Raw genomic sequence first — 26,979 nt, 5'->3', positions numbered from 1 at the left:
TTGCAAAATGATAACTCAGCTGTTCCATAGTGGCAGATTTTAAAAATAATTCTTTACTCTGCCTTGGTCAGAATCTTTTTTTTTTTCAACATACTATTCTATAGTTGTGTACGGGTGCTCTAGTCTGTATCCTGGAGTTAAGAAACTGCTAACATTCTAGGATCCAACTGCTGAATTTTATCTCTGTAGATTTCTAATAATTTTTGTTCACAGGGGCCCTTGTTGTCCTTGGCAAGTCTCATAAGTTTAGATTCAATCACCCAGCAGAAGCTGCCCTTTTAAGACAAAGAAGATCAGTAAGTTCTAAAACTGTATTTTTCTCTCCTAATTCTTGATTGATTTTCCTAATTATTTTCCCTCTTAAAAGCAAGCCTGATGTAGCTAATGTTTCTTCTCCTCATCGTATTCACCTGCTTCATTTCCTCCATCTAGTGGTCTGTAATGACACTAAACCCTTTGTGGGAGGACACTAGTGCTTTTTTCAGATGTGCATAGCAAAAAATGATGCAGATCCTTTGAATAATTTAGTGTTTCCTATTTCAAGTCATGACTACAGTAGGATTGAAACAGAAAGGCGGAATGCCGCAGTGAAAAGACCAGTTAAGAATCTTTCCACATTTGCTAATTTTCTGAATTATGTTCTTTCTCTGTCATTTCACCATTGTGAATGAGATATACTAGAAGAAATGGAAAATTTATGGGATGAAGTTCTTGAGTATTGTTGACTCTGAAAGCACTTAACTGTTACATACCTCAGAAATAGATAAAATATTTCATGGTGTGTTAATCTCAGGAACGAACTACTGCAATATGTTATTTGGTCAGCTAGTTCAATAATGGTTCAAAAAAATAAATTCTTAAAATGACTGGCATATAAACTTGAAGAATGCAAATTTTCTGGTTTAGGACATAACCATATTGATGAATGATATTGTCAGGAATCTACCTTTTAAACTGGATAGTAATTTAATAATGTTTTATACTTGCTACCACTCGACTGTACTTTTGTACTCACTTCTGTAGCTAAGGGGCTTAACTTCCATTTGTTTTCATTCTTAATTTCTTTATTAATGAAGCATGTAGTGCATTAAAACAGAGCTACAAGAGGTGTCCTCTGTAACAAATACTTAGCAATTTCCCAAATTATTGAACACTAAGCAGAAGTGTAAGTGAGATTATAAATTCGCATGGGAGGTATTATACAGCATTGCAGTCAGTAGTTAGGAAACAGCGGTATTAATGATAATTTGGAAGCTCCTGGGTGTCTATGGTATTTTTTTCTTCCTGCTCTTATGCTGTGTGTTTTGTAGATTAATGAAACCCAACCCATCCTAAGCTGTGGAGCTTTGGACTGGCTCAACTTGGATGGAAGCTGCTGCACCCATTCCCATCACTATATCCTTTCTTCTCTTGACAAGTAAGTTTCAAAAAACCAAACAGTATCTCATGTGGGATTATGTCTGAAACCAGGACTTGGTTCAGACAAAACTAAGTTTAGTGTAGAATAGGTCCCATCATGTTTTCAAATGATCAAACAAAAGTGTCTGAGAAAATGCATTGGCTAATAGTCAGTGTTAGGATATCCAAGCAACAGACCTGCAAAATGACATATTGATGCACGATGAATATTGATGCGCAATCAAGAAGATGCCTTGGATGAGACTGTCTCCTTAATTCAGTTCACTTGCACATCTGCATTATAGCTGGTTTGATTTACGAGCTAATCTGTAGTTTTCACAGTATTCCTACTTCAGTGCACAGAATGGTCTTTTCTAAATAGGATTTAGCCAAGGTAATTATTACCATTTAATTATTATAATTAATATGCATCAGGAAAATGAATTCATATATCTCCTATGATTCAGCTCATGACATAGACGCGGAAGATCACAGAATTGTATTTAACTGGGTTTTTTCAATTTTTTAATTCCTCTCAGCCTGGCACATTCAATTGACCAGTTAAAGGCAAGAAACACCCATCTTTGCATTCATAACCAGTTGATACTTCTGCTTCTTGCTGGAGCATTTTGGGTGTCCTGACCTACTGGGAGTCTTTAATCCCTTTCTAGAGGAAGTGTCTCAGCTTGGTTTTCTATGAGCATAAAATGTTACCTGCTTTGAACAACTACACTCTTCATCCTTCTGTATGTTCACTTTAATGCATTGAATCTCTGCGTTTGCATTTCCTTTGCTGCAATGATACATTTCATTTCCTGGCTTTACTGAGGTAAATTTTACCCATCGCCGCTGTGATTTTTCTTTTCATTGTAAAAATTTAAAAAGAATTTTAAAATCAAGTCTTGTCTAATGACCTTCAAAGTAGATACCAAGTTGCTCTTTACATGGATAATAGAACACATTAGAGGTGGAGCTTTTTGTCACAGAAATTTGCTGACAGTCCTAGAAAAAACCTGCCGAAATCCTGAAGCATTGTGAACAGTTTAGCATAGAATCATACTTGATTTTCCTCATTTTATCCTGACAAAACTGAAGAAAATTGAATTGATTTTTGTTCAGACTCTGTTCAGGTAGCAGATTTATTTGCGTTGATCAAGTTTTTTAATCACTTGGACATGCAGGACTATGCATATTACGTTGCTTAATGGTACCCTCATGCTTACTGAGAGAGTTTCAAATGGGTACTTCAGTGTAAATTAAAAGCATTGTGGTATTGCATTCACTCAATTTTTATGAATGTCCTTCTCTTACAGGAATAAGCAATAAATTATGTCTAATATTAGTTGTACCTCACCTTACATAACCCAGTGGTGGTCTTTTCTGCTTGAACAGGTTTTTGGCAAAGGTAAACTGGATTGGATTGATTGTAAAGGAAGAGCTGAGTCAGTAATCAGTAAGCCTACAGTTTTGTCCAGACAAGTAATTTTGCTCATGGAGGGAGGTTGTGATTGAGACATCTAGCCTAAGATCTCTAATATGAGAATAAACTAAGATACATGTGGTCTCTCAAATGTCCAGCTTTTGTGAAGAAAAGTCACTCTCAAGTACTGAAAGGTCTACCTGAGCTGCTTTGCAAACAGGAATACAGGTCTAAGAGGACTACAGGGAGTTCTTATTTGCTTGTATCAGTAAAACGTCCACCTAGTGTGACGTCTTGAGTCTCTTAGAAAGAGATACTTAGAGGAAAAAGTAAGAACAGGGCAAGCTATGTGTGTGTTTTTCTTCCTCTCCCCCATCTCACCTGATAGCTCTTGATGCTCTCTGAGCTGCTGGCAGTCTGCATCTTAGAGTCTTCCTCTACCAAAAATTACAGTATAATAGGCTTCAGTGGTTTTCCTTTTGAACAATTTTATGATTTCCTATTTTTATTTTTACAGTCAAAAATGTAGAAACTGTAGAGAAAACCAGTTTTCTCCTCAACTAAGGTAAGAACATTAATGTGTCTTAAGTTATGCTGAATTTTTTGGCCCCTCTAGGCTTTTTCTTTCTCCTGTGCTGCACTGATTTTCTCTAGTAGAGATGGAAATTAGGCTTCAAGCTTTAATTTGATTTTATCATACTGAAACAAGAATCTATACACACAGCTGTAACCATATTCTTTCCTTGTACTTAGTCTTGTGCAAATGGTTTGATCCTTTGTTGCATGTGTAACGTGTATTTTAAAGCCGTGACTAGAGAGGCGTTCATGAAGAAGCTGCCGCCAATTTACAATAGAAAACCCCTTAAATATATTAAATATTACATCAGTGCTATGTACAGTGAGTATTCATTAGTATATTGAAAATTCCTTGGACAAATTGGTTTCTCTTCTCGTGAGGAGAAAATGGCTTTTTGGAAGAGTCCAAAAAAGGAGTCCTAGCATAGAACATAGTTCATTCTTGCAAAGAAGCACTGTTGCACACAAAAATAATTCAGAAATTGTTGGACTTCCTTGGGTTTAAGTGCTCTTTAATCAGGAACTGATGGTACATTGCTTTCTTCCAGATTATTTTTTTTTAATTTCAGAATTCATGAACATATATGTTATGGTAATGATTGTTTGCAGCTTTATCTCCCATGTTGTCAGTATGATGACATTTTTCTCATGTTTGTCATGGGTTGAATTGCCAGTTTAACCTCTAATTCTATGTTGGAAACCTTTTGAGAAACTAGAAAGAAAAAAAAAAATTACCATTGCACCCAAATATTAAAACTTCAGGTACAAAACCTTCCTTGAAAAGGGTTGTGATTGACTGTAGCCTTGCTTGGCTGCTTGGTCGTACACCCTACTCAGAGGAGCCCCAGTACTTCAAACTTCTGATGTTTCTTGTCAGCCAGAAAACACGCATAAGGCTTATGACTGGCATCGGTCATGGGATGATAGCATCACCAGAAGTAAGTAGATAATGAAGTTCTTACTCCTGTCATTGCCTTAATACCATATCACATATAAGTATAAACCCTGATTTTGTTCTCTCATTGGTTTGGAAAAAAAACCCCGGGGGTGAGTTGCTCCATTGGAGTCCAGTGGTGTAGCAGTACTCTGAATTAATGCTGGCAGCTTGGAACATGTTTAAGCTCTCTTTCCTTGAAAATACCAACATTCTTAAACTGGGGTGTGTGTGAAATCATCTTATAAGAATGTGTTCTACTGAACTGGAGAGGAAGTAGTACCTATAATTATGACACCTGATGCTGGAGAACACAACATCATTACTATCCTGATGTGGGATAGTTAGCATATCCAGCATATCATTTGTAAAAAATGATACTAGGAGTTGTTACTAACAGCTTTCATTGTAGAGCACTTTGAATTTCTCCAAATAGAAATCTTTTGCATCTCTCAAATATTAATTTCAGAGAAATTGATTGTGTCAATTACAGCAACTCCACAGCTTACAGCAGAAGCACTTGTACTGGGTTAGCAGAGGAACTAACTGGTTCTATATATAACTGAATTCGTAAGGGGAAAACCTGTGATAGATTGTAGTTCCAGCTCAACTGGAATTTAGCGAGGCAGTGCTGACCTTTACTGGAGTGTGTGGCTGTGTCTTGTGCCCGTGACTCCTTGCCAGAAAGAGGTCTGGTTTAGAAATGTATTTAAAGTTGCCTTTAAGTTGTTGCTTTACTGCTGGTTTTGGGGGCTTTGGTAAAAAAAAAAAAAAAAAAAGTGAGGATTTGCAGGGAAAGGTAAAAGAATATATATATGTTTAATGCATAGGTGTGCTGTTTCTGTAAGCAAACCAGCTAATAAGAAATTTAAATGGTATTTCACATTATGGTGACTTCTGTAAAGGGGATTACTCTGTGTGTAATTACCCTTTCTAAAGGTTTCTGACTCCACTGGTTGTTTCGACTGATTTCTGGTTCCCACCTTCTGCCTACCACCCCCTATCTTCAGCTATGAATTGTGTGAGTAGCATTCGGGAGGCTGGAGGAGGTGTTACACAAGGTCTTTATATCTCCTTTGCCACTCTTCCCCTTGCTTTAGGGAGGAGAAAGACAGGTTTGAAGCAGAGCTGTGATTCCATGCAGCTGCGTGGTTCCTGCTGCTGTGTGATGCTCTTGAGGCCCTGCGGGAAGCACCCTGGATTGGACAGGGGTGAAGGGGGAGGATTGTGGGGGGAGGGGATGTATATTAGGCTTGTAACCCAGGCTTGTGATAGCTGTCAGTGCTAGGATTTACAAGGGTCCAAAATGCCTCACCAACATCTTTTTTCTCTGCTTCGTTATTAACTCTTCTTCCACTGGAAAACATCATTAGTAAAAGAAAAATGGGACTGAAGCACTCAGGCAGACAGAAGGACTGCTAGCTTGCCTGATTTTTTCCTTTGGGAAGATTAGCAAATTTGGCTTTTAGAAGCTGCGGTTATTTTCACTTGAGTTTCTCTGAGCCTTAAGGCTTTATTGCAGAAGGCATTCAGCCTCTCCACAGAGCTACTGCTGCCATAGTTACTGAAAACTGCATTATGCTGTAGCAGCCGCCAGCCTCTGCATCAGCAGTAGAAGTGTTTGGGGAAGAGGGGAGGAGTATTGCACAATAGGATCCCAGGGAGCTGACGACAAAACAGGCTGGGGAAAAAAAATATGTGGATTTACAGATGGTTCGTTTAGCATGCGTCACGCAAACTTTGTGGAGAGAAAAATGAGATGGAAAGCCAGTCCAGCAGCATTGGTATAAAGTGAACATTTTCTCAGTAATTTGTGATTGTCTTTAGTTTAAGGTTGGTGTCTTTCTGTTGTTGTAATTTTACTTGCTGTTTTTAAAGGTTTACTTGGAGGAGAGGTGGTAACTGTTGACACTTCTTGCTGCATTTGGTACACCTAGAAATCTGCATGCTTGTATGAAATTCTATGCAGGGCTGGGTTTTTTTATTTCTTTTTTCTTTTTTGTTTTTAAATATGCTGCATGACAAAGTATGCTGTCCTGTGAAACTAAGATTTTATATATGCCTGGGTACCTACAGAAATGCAGCTGTTTGTTGGATCTTTGCCCTGAGGTTATATTAATTCCTGCTAGAACTATACCGAGTGTGCATTGCTTATACAGGAAGACAGGAATACAAGCAATAGCAGAAATTGGGCTGTGCTTGATTCGTATACCTCACAGTATTCCTGTTTTTCAAGTCTAAATGTAACAGTTTGTCTGATTTAAGATGCTTTAGATGAAAGAAATGAGGGTTCTCATCTACCTATTAGAGAACATGGCTAAATTCTTATGTTAAGTGGATAGATATTTGTTTTTCGTTCACTCATCCAAGCATATTACGCAAAGTGTCTGGTCTTTAAATCTCTTTTGGCTATGAAGTGTGTGTGGATTTGTTATTTCTTTTTTTTTTTTCTGGGCCATCATCACTCACTTCTTTAATTTAGTTTCTCATGTTGTCTCCACAAGACAGCTGAGTCTGAGTGTGTTAACATGACATAGCATGTTCAGAGGTAAAAAGGAAGCAGTCTTACTTCATGCTCTTGGTTTCAGCAGTGTTTGTGACAGGGGGAGAGTGAGAGAAAACCAAAACAGCCAGTCATTTTGCTCTCACAGCCAGAGGAAAAACATCTTCTGGCGTACCTGTATTATGTAAGTGTCTCTGCATCAGTTCCCGTTATCTTTTTGTTCCGCATGAGAAAACCATCTTGAAGAAGCAACTTCATAGAAAGGTGTTCAATGTTCAGTCTGTATTCAGCCCTGTCTTTACTGCCCTGTCCGGTTTTTGTTTTGTACTGGTAAAAATCAGGAGATGAGACAAAGAGGCACTGAAATAGGAGCAGAACTGCAATTTGTATACAGCAGCAGTATTTTATTACAGAAACTTTGACCTTAGAGAGAGAACTGTACCAACTGGCTGCAGAACCAGAAGCAAAGCAGTGGCAATAGTGTAATGGTTGCTGTGCCGTGTTTGTTTTTCCACTGTTTAAAGTGAAGTCTGGGTAGGCCTCTGTACTCTGCCTTTTTGGGGTGTAGTCATAGTACGGAGCTGTGATTAATACCACCAGTCTGGCCTGCATCACGTCCTGCTCTGTGTGCAAACACATATGCCTCTTGGAAAGGATCTGACAGTTTCACGTTAGTTCAGCACAAAGCCATTACCACGCATGAGGGAATATGCCAGTGCTGCTGAGAACAGCAAACACCAAGCTTCCATGTGCATTTCTTGCATTCCCTGTTCTCTCATACTTTATAATGGGGGTGGGGGTAGTGGTGGGTGTTTTCAGCCATTGTTGGAAATTATGTGAAGTGCTTGTGGCCCTTTTCCAGCTATAAACAGATGCTACCTAACCACCTCTACGAGCACTGTGAGCTCTTAGGCTAGAAATTCAACACTGCGTTGTTTCATATACTTAAATGTTCTTGGTTTCAGTTTGCCAACAGCTTGAACTGAGCGATTTTATTGAAAGGATGGCTGAGAGCTGGAAGTCATGGTTAGGAAGAATATGAGGCATTTTGTAAGAGGAATTTTTTTTTTTAATCTAGTTTTAGTCAACAGTTATAGAGCAATAATTCTTAGTCTGCTGTTTGACTAGCATACTCTGCTTTTCAGCCTTATTAGCAGTGACTAACTCATTTTCCCCAATCTCATACAAAGTAATGCTGATAATGATAAATTAACAGAAATCAACTCTCCTGATACCTGGCTTCTGATATGTGATCATGTTGATGGATTCTCATCGCTCCTCTTAGATGAATGCACTTTCCTTCTTCCACACATGTCTCAGACTAAGTGGCTTGTCCCAGGTCATGCAATTGTCCAGTAACAAAACATTTTTCAACTTCTGTACCACCATAGGAATCAGAGCTTTTTTTCTTTTGCTATCAGCAAAACAGGTTAAAGACTACCCCATCATAAGGCTACCCTCAGAGACTTAACATTTACAATTGCTATTAAGGTTTATTAGTTTTAACATACCAGCCAGAGATTGCTTCAGCTGGCATCAAAGCTCTGCTAGAATTAGTGCAGAGGCACCCAGAGGCAGTCCTTGCCCTAAAGACTTTGCAGCCGAAGTAATGAAAGCACAGAGGTGATATAGCTGCTCCAGGATCTCGGAGAGATTTTGTCTCAAGTCAGTGCTTTAACCTTCAGAGTATATGGCTGCTTCATTACATTTACCTTGGAAAATATGGAAAGTAACTTGGAAGCCGCCTTCAGCGAAAACCTCCCTCAGAGTTATCAGTAAAACCATGGGAGGTTTTCCTAAATGAGATCCTTTAGGTTTAATACTGTGGTCAAAAAGGGATTCTTTGTTAGTGAACAGGTCTAACTTTAACCTCTGGGTTTGTCTCCCAGCAGTTGGTGACATCGCAAATACCTGAACAGATGGAGATTTGTAATGGCCACACAAGCATTTCAGTGCTGCAGTGAAGTATCAATTCCAGCCTACTTCAGCTGAATGAGAAATGAGGCATCCTACTCCTATTTCCTGAGGATCAATTAAAGTTTATCTGAAAGGGGAAAGATTGCAAATCACAGATTGTTGGCATCTTTGTAGTCCAGCCAAGGACAAACAGATCTTGGAGCTGCCTGTTCTTATAATTTGTTCCTGTGGGTCCCAAACAGACACAAACCATTTAGCAGATGACTAAAAGTTTGTACTCTGCTTGGATCATGCCAGACAGCTGAACAGATGATGTTCCCTTTCAGTTATTCTCACCAGCATTGTGTTTATGTAAACATTAAAACCAAACTGAATTCAGTTTTCCTCAGGTTGGTGAGAGAGGCACAGTAATATTGTCATTTCTTGGGAACCTTAAGGCTTTTATGCAGTAAGGCTTCTTAACAAAGTGAAATGCATGTTCCATGTAATGATACTTCAGCAGATTTTTAGACCTTGGCTACTTCATTTTTTCATCTGTTTTGTCTGCTAATCTAGCTGACAGAATCAAAATTGTTGCGGTAGAAAAGGTTGCTTTGAACACATGCTTACAGCTCTAATTAGAGATGTCAAAACTCTAATTAGAGATGTCAAATTAATTTCTCTGTAGCAAAGGTCAAATGCTCTTTTCCTATAGGTGAGCTTATATTGGTAATGACTTTACAAACAACATGATGTTTTCAAAGCATTCCCTTTGATATTATATTTTTAATTTCTTCTGATCTTCAGGGAATCTTTGGGGTTTTGATAACTTTCTTCTCTGTAAAAGTATAAGTCATTACAATGACTACATCAATTACTTTATTAGTAAAATATATTTTAAAATTTTTTTTCAAGACATCAAGGTTTAATTTACTGAGGTTATGTATAATAATGGAGTGTTTAAAAACAAAACAACAGGTAAAGATGATATATCACCTTTATATATAATATAACTAATGTTAAGAATTTCTGGTCATAACAGGGACAGGTAGGACATATATATTCCTATTTGGAATATTATCATGGATCACACTAAGAATAGGTACTATTTTGATTGTTGTTCTGTGTGTGCATGTGTGTGTAAAATATTGGCACACAGTCAGGAACTAAATATCTTGGAGAGCACTGTAAAGCAGTTTTTTCACAGGTTAGTCACTTTTTTGATGACAATTCTGCTCCAAATATAGAAGCAGTAGCCTAATACCGCTGTTGCATCTAACAGAAAATCAGTGTGATCAAGTTCTTTCCTTGGTACTTCCAGAGACTGTCAGTGTGAATCTCAACGATGCCCATTATGCTTTCTAGGTTAGATGTTTGTGATCTGAAAGCAGAGGGGAATGTTTGTCATTTCTGTGAAGCAGTTTGAAGCACCCAGATGACAAATATAGTGGTTATAAAATTTTATAATGCAAACAATGTCATCTTCCCCCCCAATTTAATTTTTGGAAGATCTACGATGAAAAGTGACAGCATTTTTAAAAATCTTTTTCCTGTTATCTTTCTGGTGATGATATTTTCTGCTTCATCACAAGAGCTTTCATGTTAGCTGGCACTTGTTATTCTTACAGGATTGTAGCCTGCTGGGACCAGTGTGGCCAGCAGGGTGAAGGAGGTGATCCTCCCCCTCTGCTCTACCCTGGTCAGGCCCCACCTGGAGTGTTGTGTCCAGTTCTGGGCTCTCTGGTATAAAAGAGACAGGGATCTCCTGGAGAGAGTCCAGAGGAGGCTACAAAGATGATTAAGGGCCTGGAGCATCTCCCCTATGAGGAAAGGCTGAGTGAGCTGGGACTGTTCAGCCTGGAGAAAACAAGACTAAGGGGGGACCTTATTAATGTTTATAAATATCTGAAGTATGGGATGCAGGGGGAAATGGCCAGCCCCTTTTCAGTGACTGTGGAGACAGGGCAAGGGGTGATGGCCTCAAGTTGGAGCACAGAAAGTTCTGCACCAACATGTGGAAGAACTTTTCCCCAGTGAGGGTGAGGGAGCCCTGGGACAGGCTGCCCAGGGGGTGTGGAGTCTCCTTCTCTGGAGATATTCCAGACCCATCTGGACGCCTCCCTGTGCCATATGAGCTGGGGAGCTGCTTTGGCAGGGGGGTTGGACCCGATGATCTCTGGAGGTCCCTTCCAACTCCTGTGATTCTGTGATTACACAGCTGCTTTGCCATCGCGAGGTTGTGTCATAATCCACCCTTATTGAATAGAACGTTACCTTGAATTTTGTCTGTCTTTAGTAAGATGATTGGTTTTATTACGAATGGTTGGTATGTGTTTCTGGTTTAAATTCACTGTCGATGTTTCTAACAGCAGAGAAATAGATGCTGTGCATGAAGAGTACAAGCAGAAACTGAGAGACCAGGAAGCTTTCCACAGAAAACAAATTCAACGGCAGCAGCTCTATGTTGAGGATTTAAAGCAGCAGATCCTGAGAGGACAGATAAAAGCAGAGAGGGAACTAGAAAATGACCAAGCACGAATCAACCAGCAGATTCAAGAAAGTAGGTATCTGCCTTTTCCTTTCTCTCACTTTCCTTCAATGACTGTATTCTTTCATCCTCTTGATGTTTTGTCCTAGCTATGCTTTATATTATGTGTGGAACTTTTATTTATGACTCATTAGTAGGTTATTTTTATAATTGCCTTTCCCTTCAGGCCAATTATTAAGCTTGAACAGGACTAAAGTGCACTGTTTAATTAGGTCTGCAGGTCACTGCTGGGAGAGGGACACCATCATGCTGCTCCCCAGTAGCACTGAGCCTCCTGTATCCAGGCTGTACCCCATCCTGCCTCCCTGCAGCTTTGCTCTGCTCATACCGATAAGGCAGCTCTGCCATATTGCAGTGTAGGCTGAACCTGCTGGTGCTTTCAAAGTTTCTCTTGTGATATACCTGTGCTTCACCCAATGAGTAGTTCTGGGAGATTGAAATTGAGATCGCTGGGGTAGTTCCTACTGTAAGCTCTCAGGGAAAACTGCTCGTACAGGATGTGATAGGAACCAGGCAGCACTTCTGAAATAACCACGTGTGTTGGTTGAGGTACTCTGTACACGTTTCATGGATGAGGTCACCTGTAACAGTATAGACCATTTTCACATATTTTTATAGAATTTCACTCATTAGGAAAAATAGGGCTGTGGCATAAGAAAATGGGTCAAACAAAGAAAACGTATCTGGGAAGTTGGTGTTACACTGAAGTTCAGAGATAAAATCCCAGACCCAGTTAAAGGAAAGAACTTCAGTGGCTTTTTTTTCTAAGTGTCCCCACCCTTTTAAAGTCTGAAGAAACCTCTATGAAGCTATTCAGTGATAGAAACAGAAGGGCAACAAATTAAGATTAAATATAAGATGAAAGTCTTCTTAGGGTTGGACTTGACTGCTAATGAGTTTATAGTATGATTTGGAAACACTTTGATCCTTTTTGAACACTCATCTTAGGTGGTAACAGTGTTCTCTAGTTTGCCTTCTATTGAATGATTTTGATCCATGTTTCTCAATAAGCCAAGTATGCCTATGTCAAAGGCACTGTTCCCACTTGGCAAAACCTCCTATTGGTTCCTGGAAGAAGAAAACTTGTGTGAATTTTTGGAAGCTTCTCAGATCCAAACTGATGCAGTCTGCTATCTTAATTATGCCAGCCACAATGAAGAGATTAAAAAGAAATTGTAGTGAGAGGTGTAGCAGAAATGGACTTCAGCTATGTAGATAGTACAGAAAACCAGGATACTTCCCCCAAAATATCTCTATTTCATGGCTCTCTTCCATCTAGTTCTGCGTTTTCTTCTGTGTTCATGTGGAGCTTAGCCAGGCAGGTAGCTTTTACTGGCCAAATATTATTCTTCACTTGGCAACCCTCCAAAGCTCACCTTGTCTGCACCCTCTGTACCTCAGCTCCTGACACAGGCAAGTTTGTGAGAAGAGATTAATTAGCAACTTAGAGCTTGCAGCTCTGTTGCAGGAAACTTTTATCTGCCAAATATTCTGCTTGCTAGAAACACACTAATGAGGACAGATCTGGAAATAGAGAGTTGAGAAAAAAAACATCCTATGTGAAAGTTAAAAAAACTTACTAAGAAAAATTAACTAACTACTAAAAGGCTTCCTTTTTTATCCATAGAGTAACCACAGAGTTAGGATTCCTGGTTCTGTGCATCTGCTTTGTATGGAGCTGCCGACATAGCAGGGCAGGAGACTCATTGTGGTAGGGATCACTAATGTAGTATGTTCAACCAGATTGGTAGTTACCAGGCAAGTGATGCTGACAATTCCTGTGCACTAATGACTTCTTGCCTACTTCCACAGTCTAAAATTCCCCTCTTGCAACCCAGCTGTAGCCCACCGGTAGCCCTCATTCATGACATCAGATTGAAATGCCTCTCAATTCCTAATAAATGTCATGCTTTAACCCCAGGCACCTGGCAGGGTGTGAGAAGCTGAAAAGTCGTTGATTTAGTGTAGAGACTGCAACAACCTAGCAACTACTAGAAACATCAGTGCGTTATCAGTATGATTCCCATCTTGTGGTGAGCCTCCTCACAATGATGAATTGATTCTTATCAAGGTGGTGAAGGTTCTAGAGAACAAGTTTTATGAGGAGTGGCTGAAGGAACTGGCTAGTCTGGAGGAGGCTAAGAGGAGACCTTATAGCTCTCTACAACTACCTTAAAGGAGGTGGTGATGAGGTGGGAATTGGTCTCTTCTCGGAAGTAACTAGCAACAGGACAAGAGAAAATGGCCTCAAGTTGCACCAGGGGAGTTTTCAACTGGGTATTAGGAAAAATACCCAGCGAGAGAAAATACTTTGTAGGTGGATTTTGTTGGTTCAGTCACGTTAAGGAGCAAAAGGCACAAGGGGAAATGTTTGGTTTAGAACAGTTATAAAACACTGAAATGCTGTGATGAGAAGTCAGTGACATTTTAAGATTGCAGAAGTGAGCATAGGACTTTATTAGCCGAAGGCTCGTTAGCACGTGCATGGAATTCTGTTTGCTGCATTAATGCAGAGGCTCTGTTTAGAATAAACAAATATAAAGCTCACACAGAGTAATTAAAGCAGAAGCGTGTTTCACAGTGAAAAGTTAACGAGGTCATACTTCACTAAGTTGAATATATCCCTTATTGTCTGAAAAGTGCACAGAATTAACTCAGGCCTTTTAAAGCTTCCATTTTATCTTAACAAAATTGAGGTGGTGTTTGAGTGTAATCTTGGAGAAATTGGAATGCATTATACTTTTTGCTTACAAACAAAGTCTTATCCACCACTCTCCTTAGCTGTATCAGCTATGCCCCTGCTTATACCTTAACATTGTTGTTACCTGAGTCCATATCCCAGTGAAGAGGCTTTCACTTACTGAGGGAGGTACTGCAATGGTACATTTTTCTCTAAATGGTTTGTTAAGATTGTGCTTTATGTGCATAGAAATTAGGCTCTCAAATGACCACTGGAGGCTGATTAAATTAACAAACAAGATAGTAGCTAATGATGTTATTCCTACTTTTTTTTCTACTTTCTTTCAATCCTTGTTTCTTTAACAGACCAGCAGTGGCTCATAAATGAGAATAAACGGCTGGCTGCCCTTCATCAACGGCAGAGGGAGTTTGCAGTGCAAACAGAGTCTACACTGTGTGCAGAGGCTGAGGTGCAGAGTACCATTGGCCTGGAAATCTGCCCTTCCCTACTACAGCAGAACAAGAAGAGACTGGTGCAGCTGGAGCTTTTGCGGAGACACTCCTTAAAAAAGGCAGAAAGAAACATAAAACGGAAGAAAGTTAAATTCCAGCTGGAAAGGATAGTCAAAAAGCAGAAGCTATTGGAAGCCAAGCAAAACCTAAGGCAGCTGGAAGCTAGCTGCTGGCTCAGTGAAGAGTGTGTGAAACAATCCCAAGTCCTAAACGACAATATTGCTGTATGTCCCTCTTCGGATCACCAGTTGCAAAAGAGAAGGAAGTCATTGGGTTCAAGTTCCTTGCAGCACAGGGAGCATTTGCTCTGTAATCCCCATCTGCCCCAGGTAGCCGGGTAAGTTAACTTCTGCCAATTCCTCTGCACTTTCAAAATTATGGAAATTTGAGGTATTTTCAGCAACCACCTATAATCCAGAATGTTTTTCAATATATTGAAACAACCTCATAGTGTTAATATATTCCTTTGTGATGCAGAACGTATTTCAGGATAACTAGGAGACTAAGCCAGACAAATATTTTTAAAATTTTATTCTCTTCTAGAATTTACTTTTGAATGGCAAACTTGTTGCTTCATGTATTGTTACTCTTAACTACAAGAGATTATTGATGTTGAAGCATTGCTAAGTACATTATTCAACCAAGGACTGGGCTTTATTTCTTCTTTATTTCCACAGCTGTTTGTGGAAGAGAGAGACTATCTCAAAGTTATCTACCTCATCAAATATTGATCAATGCTGTGAAGGCAGTACAACAGGGAGGTTGTCATCAGTAGAGTATCTTTACAGAAGAAGTAAAGATGTTTCTGGGGGCGATGTCCTTAATGATGAAAAAGGGATCTCCTTTTCAGTCCAGAGGCAGCTAACTGAAAAACAAAAGACATCATCTTTTGGAAATAAAAAAGGAGCAGAAGGCGGCTCTAATGATTCAGCTTTCATGGCTTATATGAATAAAAACAATCAAAAAATTGAAATGTTGTATGACAACCAAGGTCAAGCTGTATCTCACGACCAGACCTCTAAAGACTCCTCTCCTGATCTTTTTAAGGAGAAAGGTGAGCCTGAAACCTTTATTACAGGAACAAGAATGACAAAAGCAAAGGTGCTAGGAGATTTAAGTCAGCCTGCAAGTAGCAATCTAGAACAAAATCAAGCTCAGGTATCCAATAAAAAGACTAGAATGGATGTCAAGAGGAAAGGCCACAGGTCTTCTCCAGAAAACTTTTCTAAAGAAATTAAGAAAACTGTGTGTGGAAACCTACCACCAGCACATCTCAACCAAACAGCCAAGAACTGGAAGAGAGCTCCAAATGCAGCCTTGTCAAGTCATGAGAAACCATCAGTGGAACAGCAAGAATCTCTGATGGTGGCAACATCAGTAGGAAATCTCACTAAGATGAACACACAGGCACCGCTCTCTTATATTGAAAAAAGGTGGCACAGTGCTGAGATGCTTAGTGCTGGTGTGTCCATAACAGCCACAGATGTGCTGGGGAACTGGCAAGAGGATGACGAAAATGAGATTTCCGATACTGACAGTTCCTATTCTGTAGATTCTCTCTCCTGTGCTTATGCAAAAGCTTTCACAGAGAAACTGAAACAAGAAGATTTGGACAGAAATAAATGTCTTGCCAACCCAGAAGATTCTGAGAGTGATGACAGTCAAATGTCACAAGACTCTCTGGTAGAAAAGGAAAATAAAGCCAAAAAGCAAAATAAAAGCCGATTACACAAATCAAAGGCTCACCGTGAGCCAGGTAAGCTTTACACAAGCAGAACTGATCACCACATTTCATCTTTGGTGACATCTTGTAGGAGGCTGGGAAAACCTGAAAGAAGCTTTTCTCTGGACAGCTTAGCTGATGGAGAAGAGATGCCAGCAGAAGATCTGGTAGAAGAATCCAAATCTGATTCATCTGATGAAGTGCCTGCAGAAGTTTTTTGGAAGTTACAAATTCCGAGATCACCACCTGTACAGACTGAGGAAGACCATGATTCCAAGACCTGTGACAGAGATACAGAAGAGACAACTTATGATCTGAAGCTGAGTAGTTCCTTTTATTTGGACACTAAACCACAGCCTGCTTCCAGTAATGCTTACAAGCAGCTGCTAAAGGGGACAAAAGTCTCTCTTGCAGAACAAGGAAGGTGTCTTAATAGAAGACTGTATCACACAAGTGGAAATCCTTTGCTTATTACTGATACTTGGTCTTCCCGTGACTCAAAGGTTGGTATCAGCAACCCCAGAATAATAGCACCTTCTTCCCATGAAAATTTGGAAATTCAGGAAGCTCATCTGTGCTCTTTGGCCAAACCAGACCTTTGGCTGAAGAAAGATGATCTAAAGCAGTCAGCTGCTGAAGTTTCTTTTGTTTCTGGCTCTAAGCAGATACACAGCATTACTCATTTATCACGTCGTATAAATGACATGAACACAGTTTTCTCCTCTGACACATCAGAAGTACCTTTACCTGAAACAACAACTTCAAGCAGAGTTTCTGAAAGTGGATCATTAAATAAGATTCTTAAGGGATGGACAGACTCTAATGAAAATTCTTCTTTGGGATCTCAAGATGAAATGTCCTCGTTTGTTAGCTCAGTAGGACCAAGTTCCTCTTTTGTTCCTATTTCAGCAAAGCATGTTTATTATAAACATTCAAGGTCAAATCATCCTGAACAAGAACAACTGAATGAATTATCTACTTCTAGGTCTGCCACTGAAAGCACACAAACATTCAGCTGTTTGGAAGACACCTCCACTGCAGACTGCTTGTCACTTGTACCTAGGAAAGAGGAGGATCCTCTCCCCTCAGCTTATCCAGAGCTACCTAAAGATCACAGTCAGAAAAAAACACCTTTTATTTCTGTGTTGCCTATGCACATTTTGAAGCAGAGAAATGGCTGTGTAGATACAGATTTAGAAGATGATTTCTTCAGAAGTTTTGAAGAAGATGACCTCGATGCTGAGTACAGTAACTTGATGGCAAAATCAAGTATGAGAGATTCAGGCAGTGGAAGTGCATCTGTCAGTGCATCTGGTGCTGAATGTTCTCCAGGACTCGCTCATAATATGACCTCAACAGAGACATGTGCAGTAAAACAAATCCAATTTGGAAACCACAGGCAGCTTTTTCCAAGAAGGGAAACACCAACATGTGGCGATGAAGGTTTCTTTCTCAGTGACTTAAATAAGAACTGCTCCCTAGTAAACAGTTACAAGCTTCAGACATCAGCTGGCCGGGGAGCAGAGTCAGCTGTTACAGCAGGTCTCCTCACATCCGGGGAGAGTAATTTGGAAACAATGCAAGAAACAGATTATGAACACACATCTGCAGAAGAAGTGACAACAGAGACAGATTTCTCCTCCCAGAAGACAACGTATCAATGTAACCCTTTAGTTGTTGCTCACAGTGCAAGTTACAACCAATCTGCGACACCAATAGAGATGTCCCAGAAAGAGATTATTTGTATGGAAACAAGCACAGATAGCTTGGCAGAGGTGCCTTCATTCAGAGACAATGAGGAATGTGAACCAAAGGATGAAGACTTGTCTTCACTTAATCATTATGAATTCAAAAGCAAACCTGCTTCAGAAAATTATCCCCATGAATGTGCTCTACCAGACAGTCAGGCGAGTTGCTTATCCCAACAAATTTCAGAAAATTCTACGTTATGCACTGATAATGTAAGGGAAGAAAGCAGTGAAAGCAAAGAACACAATGTCTTGAATTCTCAGTCTGTAGTTCAGAAAGCATTTTCATCCAAATATGAAAACTTAGTGGTAAATGAATTAAGTTATCTCATGGTGAATGTAAATGGGAAAGACAAAGAGTCCTTCCCTGCTGCTAATTCTGAGAGTACTACTGGTTTTCTCCCAGAATCCAATTCAAGTGTATTTTACAAAGCTTCAACAAAAGCTAATCTTTTTCAAAGTGCATCTGAGACTGAAAATTATGATAAACTATTGGAGCATGTCACAATAGTGCAAGGAGATTGTGATGCCACATCTAATCTTACCGTGGAAGTCAGTGCCACTGATGTATGTTCTGGCTGCCTTTGCACAACATGCTCTTCAACAGGGCAGAGAAACTGTACACATAAGATGACTGATGCTTCTGTGGAAGCTGATGCAACCATTCTCTTGGAAAAAGAAGCAGAGGATATAGCTTTACTTGAATCAAGAGAAGAGAAAGAAGCCTTTTTTGAAAGTGATTGCACAGAGGATATCTTGCTTGATGAAGATGGTGTAAACTCAGAGTTAGAAAGAACTGAATACAGCACAAATAGATCAGCTAGTCTTTCTCAAGAGGACAGTCCATATATAAATGAAGAATCAAAGTTTTTAAGAAACCCAGAAACCGATCCAGAAGAAACTATGGTTCCTGATCAGGATACAAAAGCAAACAGTGATGAAGAAACAACAAAATTAATCAATAGTGCAATCAATTTGGAAAACCATGCATTGGAATTTGAACCCAGAGAGAACGAAAGTTTACTTGACTACCAAGTAGTCAAAGTCCAAAGTGGAACCGAAGGCAGGAGTGAAGAGGATTTTAAAGGCATTCGTCTGTCTCAGAATCTGAAGAAACTCACTGATGCTGAAGCTTGTGGAGTTCAGGATGAGTTTTATACAAATCTGCGCCTGACACATGAAGAGGTGGAGAAAGATGAACTGCAGGTAGCCAGCACTGGAGTAGAACACCCTCAGGAATCAAAAGTCCTCAGGCATTCTGGCAGCCAACTTGAAACAAGCAGCTTTTGCCAAAAAGAAAAAAGTGAGAAAATAGAAATAGGAATTTATTCATTGGAGCTTTTGGTTGCTCCACATACCACTCCTTCAGCTGTGTGTTCCCACACAACAGATATTATTCAGAATACTGTGGGCTTCCTTGATACTTGTGAGGGGCTTTTACAGATGAACAGAACAATAGAAACTGTGTTTAACACAGAGGATGTAGCTGCAACAGTACTCACAAGGAGGCAGGGGAACATTTCAGCAGAATCTGAAAACAAACAACAGGTGAATTCTAGCACTTTAACTGAACATTGTGTACTGAGCTGTTTGGCCCAGCAAGATGAGGTTAATGAATGTGAAGTCACTGGGAGTGAAGAACAAATTAGCATGACCAATGCTGAGGGACTGACAAGGCAAGAAGTCATACACAGAGACGAAGATGTTTTATTTCCTGAAGAGTCTCCAGCTCTACATCAGATGTATTGTGATGGAGGTGACAAAGAGGAAACTTTAAGTCCGTTTAAGATCCCTGAAAGATACCTGACAGCTTCAGGACTAGAGCAGAATATATTGCTAGAAGATGATTCGATATACCCCGATGCTACTGAAATGAGTGAAGATGGTGGCTTGGTGTACTCTGTTACAGACACAAGAAATGCAGTCATGGAAGATACTGATGCATACGAATATTCAGCTGATGATAGTACCGCTATTGGCCAGTATATAATTGACCAAGAATTGAAAAGTCTGCACATGAAAGAGGACAGCCATACGTACATGAGCTGCTCTATGCAGTGTCCTCAGCATGGCACTCCAGAAAGCTTGACTGCAAGTACTGTTAGAAAAAGGCCTGATACATGTGAGTTGGGTCCAGCAGGCTTTGGAGTTGAGAAGGAGAAAGTGCACTTGGCGAATCTAGTGGAAATGGCCAAACCAGACAAAGAAAAGGAGATGTTTATAGAAAGCACAGAGGAGGTAGAATTGATCATTTTACAAAACCTGAATGAGCTGTTCCCTGAAAACAAAGACCGCTTCCAAGTGACACACGATGACAGAAAATTAAATGAAATCTTAAGAGAAAACCAGTGGGTGTCTACCAGCTTTTCTAAAAATAATGAAGATACCAGCAAACAGCAAAATCCAGCAGCAACACTAAAGTCTACTGAAAAAACCCAAGAAGGTTCACAAAAAGACTCCTCATGGCAGCCTGTAAATCACCTTTTATATCTTGGCATGAGTGACGATTCACACCTTGTTCAAGATGTTCCCACTGCATTGAAAGGACATACAAAACCCTCTAACAGCAATCCTGGAACCGGAGCTGTTCTGCCTTACTATGAAACATTAATGGAGAGCATGGTCTCTGTTGGTGCAACTGACAACAAAATGGGAGAAGATAAGTATCTTTCTGGAAAGATGCAAAGTAAGAATGTAGCTTTTCTGCAAACCAGGACCACACAGGACGGGCAGGATGAAGAAACCTTTGTGTGTAACAGTGCACCTGATTATGCCATAGCGGGGCAACCTGTGAATGAGAACAGCTCTTCCACTCCCTACAGCACTGGCAGTCCTGAGTCTGAAACTGTAGTACTTCAGCAAGCGGCCAACGTAAACTCACCTTCCTTGGAAAAATCAGATTCTTCTGAAGATATGATTCCTGATGTTAACAAAGCTCATGAAGAACACGGTGTGAATTTAATGGTTAATAAACTATCAAAAGGCTACCTTAATTCCATGGAAGATACAGCTCAAGAGGAAAAGGGTACAACTGTGCCTGATTCACTGCTCTTGGAGAAATCAAACCTGCTTGCTTCTTCAGAGAGAGAGGTGATGGAAGGTACAGGAATGGAAAAAATACATTCTTTACTAGAAATCTCTTCACAAGAAATGTTTCACAACATTGATACAGCTCAGAAAGTATTTCGCTCTGGGAGTTTATCACAGCTTGATGAGAAGGAGAAAATTTTCAGCACTAGATATACTACATCAAACAGTAAAAATGAAAATGCAGAGTTTCCTAGTAGGGCTGGGTATCAGCATGAGCCCCGAGAAAATCAGGGCCATGAGACTTCTGAGGAGTGCTGTGCAGACCAAACAGGCAGCGCTGTTTCTGAGAACACTTCAGCCCTTTCAGAAGGCCTGAGCAAGTCACCATGGGAATATCCACATTATTGTAATGAGTTTCTAAATTATTATAGAAACCTGGGCACTTCTGAATGTTCTCTTGAGCTTCTAAATTGTCCAGCAATGCCTGCAGATGTTGTGCTTGCCAGCAATGGAGACAAAGGTAAAAGCAATGCAGTTGTCTCTGAAGAAACAAAGTACTTTGAAAGTGAATCAGCTGATTTAAGTGCACCTGTAACTTCTTCTGATGTTTCTCAAAAAGGAGGTGAAAGTAAAAGTAACTCTGCAGTTGCAGAGGCCGTACATGCACAGAATAATAAACTGCCTGAAAAAGTTACAGGAACAGATCAAAAGGTGAAAATAATTCAAGGTTCTTTCCAGAATTGCAATGACGTAAAAGAAAATACAACTCATGAGTACCCAGAACACTACAGCAACAGTTCTAATGTGACTGTACCAGAGTTGGGCTCACTTACCTTTCAGAGCCACGGACAGGCTGGCAGTAAAGAATTAAAGTCTCTTCCATCCTACTTTGCAGAAGATACTCCAACTGATACACCATTTCAGAGCTCAAAGAACTTCAGTGCTTTTCATGCTTCTGGTTTACCTGATGACTCCAAACCTCTAATACTTGGTCAGCTAGAGGACTCATTTCAGGGTGCTGTTTTGGCTGAGCAAGTGCCCTTCAGCTGTGCAGATGTGTGCTCTGCCAAAGAAGATTTTCCCCAAGCATTTGCAAGCGTCGCTCACCCATCCTTAACACCATTTTCAGAATCTTCAACTGCAGATACGGGCCACGGTGAAACAGGCACTTATGATATTTCACATACAAACATATTGAAACATTTTCCATTTGCTGCTTTGCAAATACAAGATACTCAGTCTGACAAGGCTGTGGTGTTCGATGAGCCGATACATGCTTCGGGAAGTATTTTACTTTCACTTGCGAAAGAAAATAGGCATTGTCCAGTATCAGACATGGACTCGACATCATATGAAGATTCTGCTGTGGGTGGAGAACCTGTATATCCAAATAAGCATCAAAAATTTGACAATGATATAAAATTTGATCAACACCAGTGGGGTAAATTTCCACCACAAGAAGCTTGCACAGAACGTATGGAGAGAGTCCTAAATGATAATTCTTTTTTATTACCATCGTTACCTTTTTGGGATACTGGAAAGGCAATTCTTGTTAAAGATCTACAAATGAGAAAAATACTGAACAGAAATGAGGAAGACCTGCATTCAGATACTGAGGCTGGACATTCCATGGTAAGGAGAGAGCAGAGAAAAACAATAAGTAGAGAACCTGTTGACAAGCAGATGGATGTATTCTCAGGTTCTGCAGGTGAATTAATAGGCTCAGATATTACAGTGTTGGAAAACCTGTATCCAGGAGATGTTGATGTAGATGCTGAAGGCACCTGCATTTCATATAGTCCAATTTATCCCACATACAGCAGAAGCACTGATTCTGGGCAACTGTATCACACTGCCTTGGGTCTTGAAGAAAACCCTGCACGTCTGCAAGATAATTGTCAGTGTGCGCCTACAGGTGACCAGGTTGAGTGGGTGCCAGATAGAATGAATACAGATGATAGAAAAGAGATTTTACTAGGCAGAAATAGTACAGGTTCAAGCCTTGATACCCATGCTGATGCAGACAACTGTTCAACAACAGGAGATGCTATAATGAGGAATAAGACTCTGAAATCAGAAAGACAAAAGTTTTCTGTAAGGAATAATGAAAGTACCTCCATAAAGTTTTTACCAGAAAGCTATGATTTGTCTCCTCAAGAATCCAAATTGATGGAATTCAGGAGCAAAAGATCATATTCTACTACACGGAATATGAACAGCTGTAAACAAAGTGAACAGAGACCTTATTTGCAAAGTCACAGGCTATCAGCCCCAGCTATTGCTGTCTTCTCTGACACAGAATGTACTTGGGAAGCTTCATCTAAGGCAGATCCTTTGTTATATTCTGCATCTAAATCGCTGCAAGATTTAAATATGAGTGTAGAGCCTCCATCCCCAACTGAAGATGATCTTCGTGGAATAGAAAGTTTCTCAAAGCAGGAATCGAAGAACTTTCTACAGGTTAAATTTAAACCAAGATTTCAGCAAAGAATGGCACAAACTAAGAAGCTTGCAAACTGTGATCCCAAAAACTTTGAAAATTTTGAAGCAAGAACCCAAAGCAGCCAGTCTTTAAAGGACTGTACTACTCAATCTCCATCATCTGCACTGCACGCAGCTCACAGTTCTGTGAGTGCAGAAGCAAATGTCCATTCAAAGAGCAGTTCTGTAGCTCAGTGTAGTGAAGGGAAAGCTGAAGAAGCTGGATACCAGCCAGATTCAGATTTACTTTTGCAAGACAATAAAGATGTAATGCACTTTAGCTCAAGTGATATCAACCCATATATTCATCCATGGCAACAAGATGGATCGTGCAAGATAGGTTGGAAACAGTATGTTTTTGGAAGTGCAAGTGATGTCTCTTGCAATCAAATCCCTTTAAACCTGGAAAATCGCAAAGTTATGAGATGTTCTAGTGTAGACAATGGATTGAATTCCCACAATTCTCCTTTTCATTCTCATCTCAGTTCATATGCTACAGCAAAAGTTTTATCAAGCACTTTAAGCAGCATTGAAGGTCTTCAAGGATGGGACAATGTCAGACAAGACTTTCAGTCTGCATACTCAAGTGATGGTACCAAGCAGCATAGCGACCTATCCGGGGAAACAGTGGAAACTAATCTGGAAAATCACACTGCTGAACATGAGAATCCTTCTGTGCAACCTGGCAACTCTTCAGTGCAGGTCGATGAAATTGTACTATTATATCCTTCTGAGTCTGAAAGGTCTTCCAAAAAAATACCAGGGATTACATGTGAGCAGGGAACACAAACAGCAGCTACTGGAAGGTGTAAAAGGCAGAGAAGACATCAGAGGAGCTATACAGATGTTTCTGCAAGAAAGCAGGAAACAAACAGAGATGTATTTTGTCAACCGTCTTCATGGACAAGCATGCAGAATCTGTCCATGCATCTGTCACAGCTTCTTCAGAACACTTCTGAGCTGTTGGGAAACCTCTCCCAACAAAGTATTATAGATAATGAACACAATGCCAAAATCAACCAAAGAGGAATTGAAGAGGTTGTAAAGGCTGATAGATCAGATAGCTGTACTCAGACTACAGCAGATGTAGCCACTCAGACTGAGATTTTGGAAGAACTTCAAGGCAAATGTGGAGAAAAACAAGAGGAGGCAAAAATGGAAAATGAATCGAGGGCAGCTCAGGCAGTAAATGTTGACTGGAAAGGAACAGATGTAGATGCAGCAGTAAAGATTCCCCAAAAGAAAAAGGAAACACTCTTCCTTGGAGAAAGGACACAAGAACAAACAGGAATGAGGAATCTGGGCAATCCTGACTTCCATGACAGTCTTGACAGCATTTTGGAAGACTCCTTTATGCGTCTGCCTCTTTTACGCAGAATCTCCACTCCCATCTCAGATTTTCAAAAACCATCCTTGAATGCCCAGCAGAATGTTGCTTTTGCTTGTACCAGTGTTTCATCTGTCACATCATCTTCCCTAAGTTCAGGGCAAGATGGTTCTTCATGCACTGTAGTTAGCAGTCCTACTAATAGCACCTCTCAGTCTCCAGCATCTTATTCTCAGGATAACAGAAGTGCCAATGAACTGGAAGTTCCAGCAGAAAGAAAATTTTGTTACAAAAACACCCTGCTAGTTGATAGGGCCTCTTCACCTATTCTTACTCTTAGTGCTAGTCCCAGTAGCCAGGCTGCTTTCAGCAAGTTTGGCTGCCCTACTAAGGAACGCCTTGGATATTCCAGCAATGCTTCAAGCCCCCTTCACAACCAGAGAAAGCAGAGGGCAGGCCCGTGGTCCAGCATGCAACCTCACGTGGACAACTTTTCACAGACGGAAACGGACAGTGAATCGAGTGCTTCTAGAGAACATAAGGGCATAAGAAGGAAATCTGGAAGTTTCTCAGATAAGAAAGCAGCCAAAGAGCTTTTAGGACAGGGTGGTTCAAAAGACTTGGAACAACAGCATAGACTCATGGTTGACACCCACACTACCATTTGTGCAAAGCGGCTGTATCACTCTAGTAGTATGTTGGAGGTGTCGGGCCACAGGGAAATTTTAACAGGTGATATTGGAGACCGCGGTCCACTGGCAAGTTCACTTCATTGTGTGTATGTCACAAGGGGAGGAAAAGGTTCTTCCACTGAAATCGGGCATGAAAAATATGTTGGTAGTTCTGATACTGCTTTGATTCATAGCTACTCACCTCTAAGTGCTGGCTTACTTTTTAATCAAAAAATTAGCACCACTTGTTCAAGTAAGACAAATGCTGGCATGCCCTCAGAACCTCTGGTAGAAGCATCTTCTCTACAGTTTCATGATTTCTTCTGGAAGAATGAAAACAACAGCCCTCCCCTGCCCTCAGATGTGAGTGATCTGCAAACTTCCTTCCAAGACGACAACTCAGATCCTGTGACTGAAAGTGAGTGTGACACCGAAATTCCTCTCAGCAAGAATACTGCTTTTGCAAAGCCCTACAGGCCTCGGAGCTACAGTCTCCGTGACTTACCTGTACACAATAAATTCAGCAACTGGTGTGGTGTTAAGGGCAGCTCTCCTCCTTCCTTACTCAGCTTGAGTGGCAGGGTGACTGACTTCCGAAGCCAGGCAGAAAAGAAACCTAGAAGTGCACAACTGACAGAAATGGAAGGGAAATCACAGCTTCATGACAACAGGAGCAGAGAGATTGAGAGACTTCAGCGGGAGCGCGCTCAGATTATGTCTGGCATTCAACTGGATCTGCATCAGCATCCCCTCACTGTGGAACTGACCGAAGCAAAGCTCAATTATGGCATCGGGGAAACAGACGCCCTGCTGAGGGTCCTTCAGAGCGGAACTGCAGATGAGCCGGTGGCGATTCCAGTGAAGCAGCAGCTTTATGAAAGGTAAGTTGCTTAAAGGACTTAAAGTATTAAGTATTTTGGATATGCTTTGTATAGCATAAATAACAATTAATAATGAGCACTTAATCATTTAGTCGTGCTGAGTCAAATATATCTGAAGAGAAATAGTATTAAGTTTATTTTAAATACAGTTAAGAATCACAGAATCGTAGGGGTTGGAAGAGATCGAGTCCAAAAGCAGCTCCCTAGGGCAGGTCACACAGGTCAGGGTCCAGATGGGTCTTGAATCTCTCCAGAGAAGGAGACTCCACACCCCCCTGGGCAGCCTGTCCCAGGGCTCCCTCACCCTCACTGGGGAAAAGTACTTCCACATGTTGGTGCGGAACTTCGTGTGCTCCAACTTGCAGCCATTGCCCTTTGTCCTGTCCCCACAGATAATGAAAAGGGGCTGGCCATTTCCTCCTGTGTCCCACACTTCAGATATTTATAAACATCAATCAGATCCCCTCTCAGTCTTCTTTTCACAAGGCTGCATTTGAGGCAAAAAGTAAAAGATTCAGTGTAAATCCAATCTGTTGTCATGTCGCTCTTAAAATTTCTAGCAGCTATTGGAGTGATCATAGGAATACATTTCATTGATTTATTGCAACATAAAAATAATTGATAAATCCTATTTATGGGAACATCTCATTC

General features: G+C 40.4%; 1 protein-coding gene across 1 annotated transcript in view; it reads left to right on the top strand.

Annotated features, from left to right (window-relative positions):
- The window catches only part of STARD9 (StAR related lipid transfer domain containing 9), a gene marked incomplete at its 5' end in the record, with an annotated part of 97,171 nt that overhangs the window by 62,333 nt on the left and 7,859 nt on the right, over nucleotides 1-26,979 (top strand). Inside the window, 6 exons of the mRNA XM_084270444.1 lie at nucleotides 214-296; nucleotides 1,311-1,417; nucleotides 3,336-3,383; nucleotides 11,097-11,287; nucleotides 14,321-14,804; nucleotides 15,145-26,328. Of these exons, the coding sequence (XP_084126570.1) occupies nucleotides 214-296; nucleotides 1,311-1,417; nucleotides 3,336-3,383; nucleotides 11,097-11,287; nucleotides 14,321-14,804; nucleotides 15,145-26,328 (12,097 nt within the window). The remainder of the gene's footprint in view (nucleotides 1-213; nucleotides 297-1,310; nucleotides 1,418-3,335; nucleotides 3,384-11,096; nucleotides 11,288-14,320; nucleotides 14,805-15,144; nucleotides 26,329-26,979) is intronic.

Source organism: Gallinula chloropus (assembly GCF_964237585.1).
Source record: "Gallinula chloropus genome assembly, chromosome: 14".
Taxonomy (NCBI): domain Eukaryota; kingdom Metazoa; phylum Chordata; class Aves; order Gruiformes; family Rallidae; genus Gallinula; species Gallinula chloropus.
Note: the sequence above shows the minus strand (reverse complement) of the source record. Positions and strands in the feature narration are given on the sequence as shown.